Source organism: Rhinoraja longicauda, chromosome 8 (genome assembly GCF_053455715.1).
Source record: "Rhinoraja longicauda isolate Sanriku21f chromosome 8, sRhiLon1.1, whole genome shotgun sequence".
Classification (NCBI taxonomy): domain Eukaryota; kingdom Metazoa; phylum Chordata; class Chondrichthyes; order Rajiformes; family Arhynchobatidae; genus Rhinoraja; species Rhinoraja longicauda.
Window position 1 is genome coordinate 69425925 of NC_135960.1, and position 14144 is coordinate 69440068.

At 51.0% G+C, this 14144-nt stretch overlaps 1 protein-coding gene across 1 annotated transcript in view; it reads right to left on the reverse strand.

The window, feature by feature from the left end:
• Nucleotides 1-14144, reverse strand: part of lrp2a (low density lipoprotein receptor-related protein 2a) — a 210335-nt gene that overhangs the window by 31869 nt on the left and 164322 nt on the right. Inside the window, exons 64-67 of the mRNA XM_078404632.1 lie at nt 13498-13629; nt 10935-11078; nt 6984-7149; nt 5446-5574 (exon numbers count right to left, since the gene is read on the reverse strand). Of these exons, the coding sequence (XP_078260758.1) occupies nt 5446-5574; nt 6984-7149; nt 10935-11078; nt 13498-13629 (571 nt within the window). The remainder of the gene's footprint in view (nt 1-5445; nt 5575-6983; nt 7150-10934; nt 11079-13497; nt 13630-14144) is intronic.

Here is a 14144-nt window from a genome sequence, read left to right on the forward strand (position 1 = left end):
TCTCGACCTGGAACGTCACCCATTGCTTCTCCCCAGAGATGCTGCCTGTCCCGCTGAGTTACTCCGGCATTTTGTGTCTATCTTCGGTTTAAACCAGCATCTGCAGTTCCTTCCTACACGGGATCATTTGCAGGTTGAGGAGGAAGGAAGGCAAATGCAATGCTAGATGAGACACAAAAAGCTGGAGTAACTCAGCAGCATCTCTGGAGAGAATGAATGGGTGACGTTTCGGGTCGAGACCCTCCATCAGACTGAGAGTCAAGGGAGAGGGAAACGAGAGATACGGAAGGGAAAGGTGTGAAAACAACAGATCAAAGCAGACGTGATCAAGGAAAGTAGAATAAGAAAATAACTGCAGATGCTGGTACAAATCGAAGGTATTTATTCACAAAATGCTGGAGTAACTCAGCAGGTCAGGCAGCATCTCGGGAGGGAAGGAATCGGCGACGTTTTGGAAGAAGGGTCTCGACCCGAAACGTCACCCATTCCTTCTCTCCCGAGATGCTGCCTGACCTGCTGAGTTACTCCAGCATTTTGTGAAGGAAAGTAGAATGGTCCATTGTTAGCTGAAGGGAAGCTGACCACGGGACATACAAACTGTAAATCAGGAGGACTAGTCAGAGAACCAGGATGGGGGAGGGACAGGGAGAGAGAGAGAGGGAACACTAGGGTTACTTTAAGTTAGAGAAATCAATATTCATATCGCTGGATTGTAAAGTGTGAAGTGTAGAGGGAGTGTCCGGGGTGAGGCTGGTCCTTGATTGTCCTGGATTAACTGATGCTATGGCGAGTCCGAAACTTGTTGGTTGTAGACGAAGTTTATTGCAGCCGCAATACACGAATACAGAGTTAAACAACAAGGTACAGGACAACCAATACAAACTTACTGTCTTCCTTGAAGACTTCGCCGAACTGACTCAAACGGGCGCCAAACGCGCACCTGACATCGCTGGCCAATCAGCGATGTCGTTCCCTGGACCAATCCCCATGGTCGCGTTCCCACGTGACCTCGCTGGCCAATCCGAGGGTTCGACGACCTGGACCATTCTCTATGGTCGCTACATGACCCCCCCCAGAACCCGAGGTGCGGAACCTAGCTGGGAGCCGGATTTCGCGACCATAACGAGTACGGAGAGGGACAGCCTGAACCACAGGAGCCGGAGGTTCCGGACTTGGAGGAACAGCCGGAACGAGAGGTTCTGGAGGAACTACCGGCACGGGGGGTTCTGGAGGAACTGCCGAAACGGGGGGTCCTGGAGGAACTGTCGGAACGGGGGTTTCTGGTCTAGGCGGAACTAACGGAGGTCGGCCTCTCCTAGGGGTTTGACCGACCAGGACTGGTTGATCCGGGTCCAAATGGGCAGGTTTGAGCCGGGACACCGAGACGAGTTCACTCTTGCCGCCCATGTCTAAGGTGAAAGTAGCCGTTCCCTTACGTAAAACCCGGAACGGCCCTTGATAGACCTTCTGCAACGGGGCGCGATGGGCATCTTTACGCAGAAAAACAAACTCACAGTCCTTCAGGGAAGATGGTTCATGTACCATGGAACACCCATGACGTGAAGTCGGCACTGGAGCCAGGGAGCCCACCCGTTCCCGGAGAGATGCTAACGCTGATGGGACTGTAGGGAGCAGGGCTGAAGGGTCCGGAAACAGATCTCCGGGTACTCGAAGTGTCGAGCCATATACTAGCTCTGCGGACGACGCACCGAGATCTGGCTTAGGAGCAGTCCTGATGCCCAAAAGAACCCAAGGGAGTTGGTCTACCCAGTCCGGGCCTTCAAGCCTTGCACTGAGGGACGCCTTAAGTTGGCGGTGGAACCTTTCTACGAGTCCATTTGCCTGGGGGTGATATGCAGTTGTGGGTTGTAACTTGGACCCGTACAGTTCCGCCAGCGCGGCCCAGAGGGACGAAGTGAACTGTGGACCTCTGTCAGTTGTAATAACTGCCGGGACCCCGAAACGAGCCACCCAATGAAGGGCCAAAGTCCTAGCACAAGACGCTGACGAGATATCAAACAATGGGAAAGCCTCTGGCCACCGGGTGAACCGATCCACCACCGTGAGGAGGTGGGTGTAGCCCCGGGAGGAAGGCAAAGGCCCGACCAAATCCACGTGGATGTGGAAAAAACGACAAACCGGGACCTCGAAATCCTGTACGGGGGGCTGGACGTGGCGCTGGACTTTAGCGGTCTGACAGGGCACGCAGGAACGCGCCCAACCCGCTACCTGTTTCCGCAGGCCATGCCAGACAAACCTCGCTGCTACCAAGGCAGAGGTGGAGCGGATGGACGGGTGCGCCAGCCCATGAATGGCATCGAAAACCCGGCGCTGAAGGGAGGGCGGTACTACCGGCCTGGGGCGAGGAAGAGAAACATCGCACCAGACTTTCGTGCCTTCCGACCCGCAGGCTACCTGGGCCAACTTCAATCCCGAAGTGGTGGACTGGTAAGCCGAAACGGTATCCGCTAAGGGCTGTGCCTCCGCAAGCTCCTGGGGATCCACTTCGCAGTCCACCGCCGAAATAGGGGGAAAAGCAGGTCTAGACAGGGCGTCAGCCACGGCATTAAGCTTACCCGCGATATGACGGACATCTGTGGTAAATTCGGAGATAGCAGTCAGGTGCCGCTGCTGGCGGGCCGACCATGGGTCAGACAATTTCGAAAAAGCAAATGTTAATGGCTTGTGGTCCGTAAATGCCACAAATGGGCGGCCCTCGAGGAAATACCAGAAATGACGGACAGCTAAATAGAGAGCCAGAAGCTCTCGGTCAAATGCGCTATATTTCAGCTCGGCCGAATTTAGTTGCCGGCTGAAAAACGCTAACGGCTGCCAACGGCCACCGACCTGCTGCTCCAGAACTCCACCCACCGCCACGTCAGAGGCATCAACCGTCAGGGCCGTGGGGGCGGAGGGGCTCGGATGGACCAGCATGGTGGCATCTGCCAAGGCTGCCTTAGCTGCCGTAAAAGCCGACTCTGGGGCCGGGGACCACAACAACTCTACCGGATTCCCTGCAAGGCATTGGAAAAGCTGGCGCAGGACTCGCGCCGCTGCCGGGACGAATCTATGGTAGAAATTAACCATGCCTACGAACTCCTGCAGCCCTTTTACTGTGGTAGGCCTGGGAAAAGCCCGGATAGCTTCCACCTTCTCGGGCAAAGGTGCGGCGCCGGCAGGAGTAATTCTGTGCCCTAGAAAATCGAGGGCAGGCAGGCCGAATTGACATTTGGAGGGTTGGATAATGAGCCCGTGGTCTTGGAGCCGCTGGAACACGGTCCGCAAATGGGCCTGGTGTTCCTGCACTGAGGGGCTGGCTACCAGGATGTCGTCTAAATAAATAAACAAAAAGGGTAAACCCCGGCCCACGCGGTCCATCAGTCGCTGGAAAGCCTGTGCCGCGTTCTTTAAACCGAAAGGCATACGCAACCATTCAAACAACCCGAACGGAGTAATAGTTGCAGTTTTTTGTATGTCCTCCGGTCGCACCGGAATCTGATGGTATCCTGGCACCAAATCGATTTTGGAAAACACCACCGCTCCTTCCAGCCCAGATGAAAAGTCCTGTAGGTGCGGTATGGGGTAGCGATCAGCCGTGGTGACAGCATTGAGACGCCGATAATCGCCACATGGCCTCCACCCCCCAGATGCCTTGGAGACCATGTGTAACGGCGAGGCCCACGGGCTGTCAGACTGACGGACAATTCCCATTTCCTCCATCTTCCTGAACTCCGCCCTTGCCACCACCAGTTTGTCTGGCGGTAGTCTCCTGGCCCGAGCGAAAACGGGAGGGCCTTCGGTGCGGATGTGATGGACCACACCGTGCTTAGCCGAAGGTGCGTCAAAACGTTGGACGAGCAGCTCTGGGAACTCTGCCAGAATCGCAGCATACGAGTCGGGGGCCGCGACGACGGCCTGGACAGTAGGGCTGGGCGAGGAGGCGATTGTCGGAGCGATGTGCTCATCTTCGGCAGAGGGTCGGAGGTCGTTACCGCGGACATCAGGAACCAGTGAAAAAGCCCAGAGAAAATCTGCGCCCAGGATCGCTTGTTTGACGTCGGCTATGATGAATGGCCATTCGTACGTGCGGAGGCCTAACACAAGGGACATCTTCCGTGTACCGAAAGTGCGAATTGGGCTGCCATTAACCGCGATGAGGGTGGGACCTGTCTTACCCGATCTGGTTTCGAGGTCGGTCGGCGGCATTATGCTGACGATGGCTCCCGTGTCTACCAAAAATTCTGTGTCCGTGAATCGATCATGGACATAGAGGCGCCGGTTCTGGCCAATCGTAACTGCCCCTATGTACGATCGGCCGAGGCATTTCCCGCGAAGGTACAAGGCAAACGACAGTTGCGGGATTCGTTACCCCATCGTAGGTGATAATAGCACCAGCCGCGCTTGTACGGATCTTTTTGGCGGGCTTTCGGAGAATTGGCGGGAGACGTGGCGCCATCTTGCCGTCGCTGTGGCGTGGTCACACTTTGTTGATTGAACCACTTGCCTTGTTTTTTGCCGCTATGAGCGCGTCCGCTTTCGCTGCATATGCTTCGGGGTCCTTAAAAGAACAATCCGTAAGCAGCAGTCGGACATCCTCGGGAAGTTTCTCGCGGAATGCCTGTTCAAACATCGGGCAATCCGTATGCTCACCGGCTAACATCATCATTTCGGCCATGAGGACGGAAGGCAGTTGGTCTCCAAGATCCGGTAGGTGCAGAAGTTTTGCCGCACCACCATGCTTATTCAACCCGAAGGTTCGTAGTAATACCTTCTTCATGGCCTCGTATTTGTCTTCCGCAGGTGAATTTACGATGAACCGCATCACGCGCTTGGTTGTGTCCGGCGATAGCGCGCTGACGAGGTAGAAGTACTTCGTGGCCTCGTCCGACACCTTCTTTATATGGAATTGAGCCTCGGCGTGGATAAACCAAGCTTGCGGTGCGTACGTCCAAAATAACGGAAGATGAACGCCTGCCGCGCTTGACTCCGGTGTGCCTTGCTCAGCCATCGTCAATGAGGCGTCGGGTTCCTGCTCAGTCGGTGATCGTCCAGATCACGTCGGGGTCACCAATATGGCGAGTCCGAAACTTGTTGGTTGTAGACGAAGTTTATTGCAGCCGCAATACACGAATACAGAGTTAAACAACAAGGTACAGGACAACCAATACAAACTTACTGTCTTCCTTGAAGACTTCGCCGAACTGACTCAAACGGGCGCCAAACGCGCACCTGACATCGCTGGCCAATCAGCGATGTCGTTCCCTGGACCAATCCCCATGGTCGCGTTCCCACGTGACCTCGCTGGCCAATCCGAGGGTTCGACGACCTGGACCATTCTCTATGGTCGCTACAATGCGTTGATTAAGTGAATTAGTGGTGCCTGTGGGAAACGTATATCTTTGATTGTAAAAGCTGCCGGTGAGAGAGGCGTGGAAGTTCACTTACCCGAGCTTTGGATTGACAGATATAGCAGCGGGCTGGTCCAGCTGAGAGGAGACCAGCCATTTCCTGTACCTCCCGTCCAGCTCCGCCACCTCGATTCTGTTGGAGCTGGCATCCGTCCAGTAGATGTGTCTGTGAAAGCAGAAGGCATCATCCCACTACACTGTAGAAATCCAGGGACTGCAGATCGGGTAGGTGCACAAAGATTCAGATTTTTTTAGAGATACAGAGATACAGCGCGGAAACAGGCCCTTCGGCCCACCAGGTCCGCGCCGCCCAGCGATCCCCGCACATTAACACTATCCTACACACACTAGGGGCAATTTCTTTTACATTTACCCAGCCAATTAACCTACATACCTGCACGTCTTTGGAGTGTGGGAGGAAACCGAAGATCTCGGAGAAAGGTCACGGGGAGAACGTACAAACTCCGTACAGACGGCGCCCCTAGTCAGGATCGAACCTGAGTCTCCGGCGCTGCATTCGCTATAACGCAGCAACTCTGCTACCGCGCCACCGTGCCGCCCAAAGTCTCTTGACCAGAGTAGGTGAATCGAGGACCAGAGGACATAGGTTCAAGGTGAAGGGGAAAAGATTTCATAGGAATCTGAGAGGTGACTTTTTCCACACAAAGGATGGTGGGTGTATGGAACGAGCTGCCAGAGGAGGTAGTTGAGGCTGGGACTATCCCAATGTTTAAGAAACACATTCCTTCTCTCCTGAGATGCTGCCTGACCCGCTGAGTTACTCCAGCATTTTGTGTCCACCTTCGAGGTAAATGGGTAGGACAGGTTTGGAAGGATATGGACCAAACGCAGGCAGGTGGGACTAGTGTAGCTGGGACATGTTGGTTAGTGTGGGCAAGTTGGGCTGTAGGGCCTGTTTTCACATTATATGACTCTATGCTGGTGAAAGGTCCTGACTTGAAACGTCACCTATCCATGTTCTCCAGAGATGCTGCCTGACTCGCTGAGTTACTCCAGCACTTTGTGTCTCTCTCTGGGGCAATTGGGTTGAAACTTGTTCTACCATCTTCCCAACTGCTAACCAATTATAACTATATTAACAATGACACAAAATTTAGTTTAGTTTAGATTAGTTTGGGAATACAACGTGGAAACAGGCCCTTGGGCCCACCAGGTCCTCGCCGACCATAATCACCTGTACACTAGTTCTATCCTTACTAGTGTTGGACAATTTACAGAAGAGGATCAACCTACAGACCTGCATGTCTTTGGAGTGTGGGAGGAAACCAGTGCACCCGGAGGGGGTCACAGGGAGAACTTGCAAACTCCACACAGACAGCACCCGAGGTTGGAATCGAACCAGGGTCTCTGGCGCTGTGAGGCAGCAGCTCTACCCGCTGCGCCACCTTGCCGCCCATTGAAGGGGGGAGGATTGGATGGGAAATAAAGTGTCTGAACTCAGTCTTTCCAACGGAGACTGGGGAAGTGCTCAGGAGATACGAATTAATGACATTTTCAGAAAAATCCGCGTTATTAAAATCGAGCCACAAGTGGCATTATAGTGCCATTCCTTACTTTCCAACCCAGTCCACTGCAATGCCGTCAGGTGTGGTTATGTATCTCAGGTTTAAGTTCACTGCCACTGTGGGGTTGCTTCCTTTGTCATTAAACCTGGTGAGATATGCCCGTTTGATGGAGCCCATCTGTGAACCGTGTCCCAGCACCGTCCAGTACACGATACCTGCAGACGGAAGGAGGCTCCTGTTAGTTCGCTTCAGTTTAGTTTATTGTCACGTGTACCGAGGTACAGTGAAAAGCTCTTTTGTTGTGTGCTCACCAGTCAGCGGAAAGACAAGACGATTACAATCGAGCCGCCCACGGTGGACAGACACAGGATACAGGGAATAACATTTAGTGCAAGATAAAGTCCAGTAACGTCCGATTAAAGATAGTCTGAGGGTCCCCAATGAGGTGGATGGGAGGTCAGGACCGCTCTCTAGTTGGTGATCGGATGGTTCAGTTGCCTGATAACAGCTGGGAAGAAACTGTCCCTGAATCTGGAGGTGAGCGTTTTCACACTTCTGTACCTCTTGCCCGATGGGAGAGGGGAGAAGAGGGAGTGACCGGGGTGAGATTTGTCCTTGATTATGCTGCTGGCCTTGCCGAGGCAGCGTGAAGTGTAGAGGGAATGACAGGGTGAGACTGGTCCTTGTTTACATCTCCTTGCGTCTGACAGTGCACCCACCATCAATATCTTTTTCTGTTTTTCAGATTTTGTTTTAGATTTTAGAGATACAGCGCAGAAACAGGCCCTTTGGCCCACCGGGTCCGCGCCGCCCAGCGATCCCTGCACACTAACACCCTATCCTACACCCACTAGGGACAATTTTTACATTTGCCCAGCCAATTAACCTACATACCTGTACGTCTTTGGAGTGTGGGAGGAAACCGAAGATCTCGGAGAAAACCCACACAGGTCACGGGGAGAACGTACAAACTCCGTACAGACGGCGCCCGTGGTCGGGATTGAACCTGAGTCTCCGGCGCTGCATTCGCTGTAAGGCAGCAACTCTACCCCTGCGCCACCGGGCCGCCCTTTCCAGGAAGACACCTCTACAGGTTGCTCCTTTGAGATGGTGGATTTCTTCAGCTAAACTCCACATTGATTGTTTGAAAGGTGCAGCATGGAAACAGGCCCTTCGGCCCACCGAGTCCACGCTGACCATCGATGACTCGTTCCCACTAGTTCTGTGTTATCCCACTTTCTCATCCACTCCCTTCACAGTAGGGGTCGTTTACAGGGGGCCAGTTAGCCTACAAACCCGCACATCTTTGGGATGTCGGAGGAAACAGGAGCACCCGATCAAAACCCATGCGAGAACGTGCAAACTCCACACAGACAGCACTCGAGGTCAGGGTCGAATCCGGGACTCTGGCGCGGTGAGACAGCAGCTCTGCCCGCTGTGCCACTGTGCCATCTCATGGTGTGGAGAATCCATGTCCTGTTCCAAATGCGACAATGCTGACCGAAAATTCCTTTAAAAATTCCTACCATATTCCTACCATATTACCCTAGTGAGACCGCACCTGGAGTACTGTGTGCAGTTTTGGTCTCCAAATTTGAGGAAGATGCAGTATAATGTGGATAATGTAAGGTTATCCACTTTGGTGGCAAGAATGAGAAGGCAGATTATTATCTGATTGGTGTCAGATTAGAAAAAGGGAAGGTGCAACGAGATCTGAGTGTGCTTGTCCATCAGTCACTGAAAGTAAGCAAGCAGGTACAGCAGGCAGTGAAGAAAGCCAATGGCTCTTTGGCCTTTATTGTGAGAGGATTTGAGTTTAGGAGCTTAGGAGCAAGGAGGTCCTACTGCAGTTGTACACGACCCTGGTGAGACCGCACGTGGACTATTGTGTGCAATTTTGGTCTCCTAATTTGAGGAAGGATATTATTGCTATTGAGGGAGTGCAGCGTAGGTTCACCAGGTTAATTCCCGGGATGGTGGGACTGACATATGATGAAAGAATGGGTCGACTGAGCTTGTATTCACTGGAATTTAGAAGGATGAGAGGGGATCTTATAGAAACATATAAGATTATTAAGGGATTGGACAGGCTAGATGCAAGAAAAATGTTCCTGATGTTGGGGGGGTCCAGAAGCAGGGGTCACAGTTTAAGAATAAGGGGTAGGCCATTTAGAACTGAGATGAGGAAAAACTTTTTCACCCAGAGTTGTGAATCTGTGGAATTCTCTGCCACAGAAGGCAGTGGAGGCCAATTCAATGGATGTTTTCAAGAGAGAGTTAAATCTAGCTCTTAGGGCTTTAGGAATCAAGGGATATGGGGAGAAAGCAGGAACGGGGTACTGATTTTAGATGATCAGCCATGATCATGTTGAATGGCGGTGCTGGCTCGAAGTGCCGAAGAGCCTACTCCTGCACCTATTTTTCTACGTTTTTATGTTTCTTTCTTACTTCAGGTGACGTAACTCTATTGCGGCAAGCTTGCTGGAGCAGATTTATCTGGACCACTTGATGGATATTCTTGTTCCAGGGGTTCCCGAACAAATAGCAAGAACCTGCATGGTTGCTGTTCCTTTGTTCCAATCTCAGCACATTTAATGAGAAAGACTCCTGCAGCCAGAGGTTTGACCTTCGCACTCACAGCATGGTGGAAGAAGTGGACAGCGGATGGATCAAGACCTGGAAAGGCTTGGATAGAGTGAATGTGGAGTGGATGTGTCCACTAGTGGGAGTGTCTAGGACCAGAGGGCACAACCTCAGAATCAAAGCACGTACCTTTAGAAAGGAGATGAGTTTAATGTGGATACGTGTGAGGTCATCCACTTTGGTGGTAAGAATAGGAAGGCAGATTATTATCTGGATGGTGTCAAGTTAGGAAAAGGGGACTTACAACGAGATCTGGGTGTCCTAGTACATCAGTCACTGAAAGGAAGCATGCAGGTACAGCAGGTAGTGAAGAAAGCCAATGGAAAGTTGGCCTTCATAACAAGAGGAGTTGAGTATAGGAGCAAAGAGGTCCTTCTGCAGTTGTCCAGGGCCCTAGTGAGACCGCACCTGGAGTACTGTGTGCAGTTTTGGTCTCCAAATTTGAGGAAGGATATTCTTGCTATTGAGGGCGTGCAGCGTAGGTTTACTAGGTTAATTCCCGGAATGGCGGGACTGTCATATGTTGAAAGACTGGAGCGACTAGGCTTGTATATGCTGGAATTTAGAAGGATGAGAGGGGATCTTATCGAAACATATAAGATTATTAAGGGGGTTGGACACGTTAGAGGCAGGAAACATGTTCCCAATGTTGGGGGAGTCCAGAACCAGGGACCACGGTTTAAGAATAAGGGGTAGGTCATTTAGAACGGAGATGAAGAAAAACTTTTTCAGTCAGAGAGTTGTGAATCTGTGGAATTCTCTGCCTCAAAAGGCAGTGGAGGCCAATTCTCTGAATGCATTCAAGAGAGAGCTAGATAGAGCTCTTAAGGATAGCGGAGTCAGGGGGTATGGGGAGAAGGCAGGAACGGGGTACTGATTGAGAATGATCAGCCATGATCACATTGAATGGTGGTGTTGGCTCGAAGGGTCGAATGGCCTCCTCATGCACCTATTGTCTATTGTCCATTGAGGAGAAATTTCTTTAGGGTGGTGAATCTGTGGAATGAACTGCAGACGCCAGTGGAGGGCAAGTCATTGGGTGTTTGTAACGCAGAGATTAATTGGTTCTTGATTACAATGGGCGTCAAAGGCATGGGGAGAAGGTGGGAGAATGGGGTTGAGAGGGGAAAATTGATCAGACGTGATCGTATGGCAGAGCAGACTCGATGGGCCGAATGGTTCAATTCTACTCCTACGTCTTGTGAGCTTTTGGAACACTGAACGCCGTTCCAGTGCTGTACTGTTCTATGTTTGTTAAAAAAATAACTAACAGCCACAGACTTTTCTAAATAATTGGAAACGATCGTTATGAGAGAAGTGTGTGTTCTTTACAATACTGGAACCGGATTTTACGTACTGAGATCTGGATCTTCCGAATCCCAAATGTAGTCAACGGCTTTGATGTTCTCCTCGAGGTCTATGTAGTTGGTGTACTGCTCCAGCGAGGTGCTATACCGGCGGATCCGTACACTGTCTGGCAACAGCAGGAGAGGAGGTCCCCCTACAATTAAACAGGTGAAATCAGTAACGGCTCTGTCACAATATACAGTCATACAGCGTGGAAACACGCCCCCCTCCTCCCGGCCCAACCTGCCCCTGCCCATCAACACGCACCGTCCACACCAGTCCCACTTGCCCGCGTTTGTCCCTTATCCCTCCAAACCTATCCTATCCATGTGCCCGTCCAAACATCTTTTAAATGATGTGATAGTACCTGCCACAACTACCTCCTCTGGCAGCTCGTTCCATACACCCACCACGGTGCCTATTACATCTCCACCCCCTCCCCCCCCCCCCCCCCAACCTCACTTTAAACCTATGCCCGCTGGTTCTCGATTCATACATCTGTAAGTGATAGGAGCAGAATTACACCATTTGGCCCAAAGAGGCTACTCCGCCATTCAATCATGGCTGATCTATCTCTCCCTCCTAACCCCATTCTCCTGCCTTCTCCCCATAATCCTTGACACCCATACTAATCCAGAATCTGTCTAGCTCTGCCATAAAAATATCCATTGACTTGGCCTCCACAGCCTTCTGTGGTAAAGAATTCCACAGATTCACCATCCTCTAACTAAAGAAATTCCTCCTCATCTCTTTTCTAAATGAACGTCCTTTTATCCTGAGGCTGTGACCTCAGGTCCTAGACTCTCCCATTAATGGAAACATCCTCTCCACATCCACTCTATCCGGGCCTTTCACTATTCGGTAAGTTTCAATGAGGTCCCCCCTCATCCTTCTAAACTCCAGCGAGTACAGGCCCAGTGCCGACAAACGCTCATCATATGTTAACCCACTCATTCCTGGGATCATTCTTGTAAACCTCCTCTGGACCCTCTCCAGAGCCAGCACATCTTTCCTCAGATATGGGGCCCAAAACTGCTCACAATACTCCAAATGCGGTCTGACCAGCGCCTTATAGGGGCTGCAGCCCAGCGGTTTGAACATTGACTTCTCCAACTTTAGATAGTTCCTCTGTCCCTCTCTTCCCCTCCCCTTCCCAGTTCTCCCCCTATCTTCCTGTCACCACCTATATCCTTCCTTTGTCCCGCCCCCCTGACATCAGTCTGAAGAAGGGTCTCGACCCGAAACGTCACCCATTCCTTCTCTCCTGAGATGCTGCCTGACCTGCTGAGTTACTCCAGCATTTTGTGAAGAAGCGCCTTATTGGGCCTCAGCATTACATCCCTGTTTTTGTATTCTAGTCTTCTCATCCAAATCATTAATGTACAACGTGAAGAACAGTGGCCCCAGCACTGACCCCTGCAGATTCCCCGACGCTGGGTAAAAGTGCATTCACCCTATCTATTCCTTTCATGATCTTGTACTCCTCTATAAGATCATCCTTCATCCTCCTGCGCTCCAAGTAGTAAAGTCCTAGCCTGACCAACCGCTCATTATGTAGCTCAGACCCTTGAGTCCTGGCAACATCCTCGCAAATCTTCTCTGCACCCTTTCCAGCTTAACACCCTTTCCTCTAACATGGTGACAGAAATAGCGTTAGCATTTCATCAGTTCGGCATGCCGGGAAGAGTGATCATCCATCATCACATGCTGGTTTACACCGAAGATCGATACAAAATGCTGGAGTAACTCAGCGGGACAGACAGCATCTCTGGAGAGAAGGAATAGGTGACGTTTCGGGTCGAGACCCTTCATCAGACGAAGGGCCTGGTGAAGTCTGATGATAGGTTTCGACCCGAAACTTCACCTATTCCTCTTCTCCAGAGATGCTGCCGGACCCGCTGAGTTACTCCAGCTTTTTATGTCTATCTTCAGAGTGATAATCTATATTTAAACATAGAAACATAAAAAATAGGTGCAAGAGGAGGCCATTTGGCCCTTCGAGCCAGCACCGCCATTCATTGTGATCATGGCTGATCATCCACAATCAGTAACCCGTGCCTGCCTTCTCCCCATATCCCTTTATTCCACTGGCCCCTAGAGCTCTATCTAACTCTCTTTTAAATTCATCCAGTGAATTGGCCTCCACTGCCCTCTGTGGCAGAAAATTCCACAAATTCGCAACTCTCTGGGTGAAAAAGTTTCTTCTCACCTCAGTTTTAAATGGCCTCCCCTATATTCTTAGACTGTGTGTCCCCTGGTTCTGGACTCCCCAAACATTGGGAACATTTTTCCAGCATCTAGCTTGTCCAGTCATTTTATAATTTTATACGTCTCTATAAGATCCCCTCTCATCCTTCTAAACTCCAGTGAATACAAGCCCAGTCTTTCCAGTCTCTCCTCATTGGAAGAGTTGATATTCAGGGTCAGTCAGACCGATCGATGGTTTTTATGCGGATAGTGGTAGTTTTGTTCAGTACTGACCCTGCAAATGGTGCAAGGTGACGGTACTCACTGTTTCCAAGGGGAAGGCCGATCTCATGGGTGTAGGGAGAAGAGGAAGAGCTTGCACCTACCTTTGGCAGCACAGTGGATCCCCTGCTCCTCCTGAACAGGTTGAAACCCCTCGGCACAGAAACACTCATAGGTTCCTTTGCCATTTCTACAACTGTGAGGGCAGCTGCCAAAAATCTCACACTCATTGATATCTGAACAACCGGAAACAAAATGAAGGAAAAATAGATTAGAATCCAAACAAGTGCAGGTTTGTAGGTTAATTGGCTTCTATAAATTGTCCCCTCGTGTGTAGGATAGAACTAGTGTGTGGCTGATCGCTGGTTAGTGCGGACTCGATGGGCCGAAGGGTCTGTTTCTATGCTGTATCTCCACACTAAACTAATCAATTTGAGGTAACTTAGACAATAGACAATAGACAAAAGGTGCAGGAGGAGGCCTTTCGGCCCTTCGAGCCAGCACCGCCATTCAATGTGATCATGGCTGATCATTCTCAATCAGTACCCTGTTCCTGCCTTCTCCCCATACCCCCTGACTCCGCTATCCTTAAGAGCTCTATCTAGCTCTCTCTTGAATGCATTCAGAGAATTGGCCTCCACTGCCTTCTGAGGCAGAAAATTCCACAGATTCACAACTCTCTGACTGAAAACGTTTTTCCTCATCTCAGTTCTAAATGGCCTACCCCTTATTCTTAAACTGTGGCCCCTTG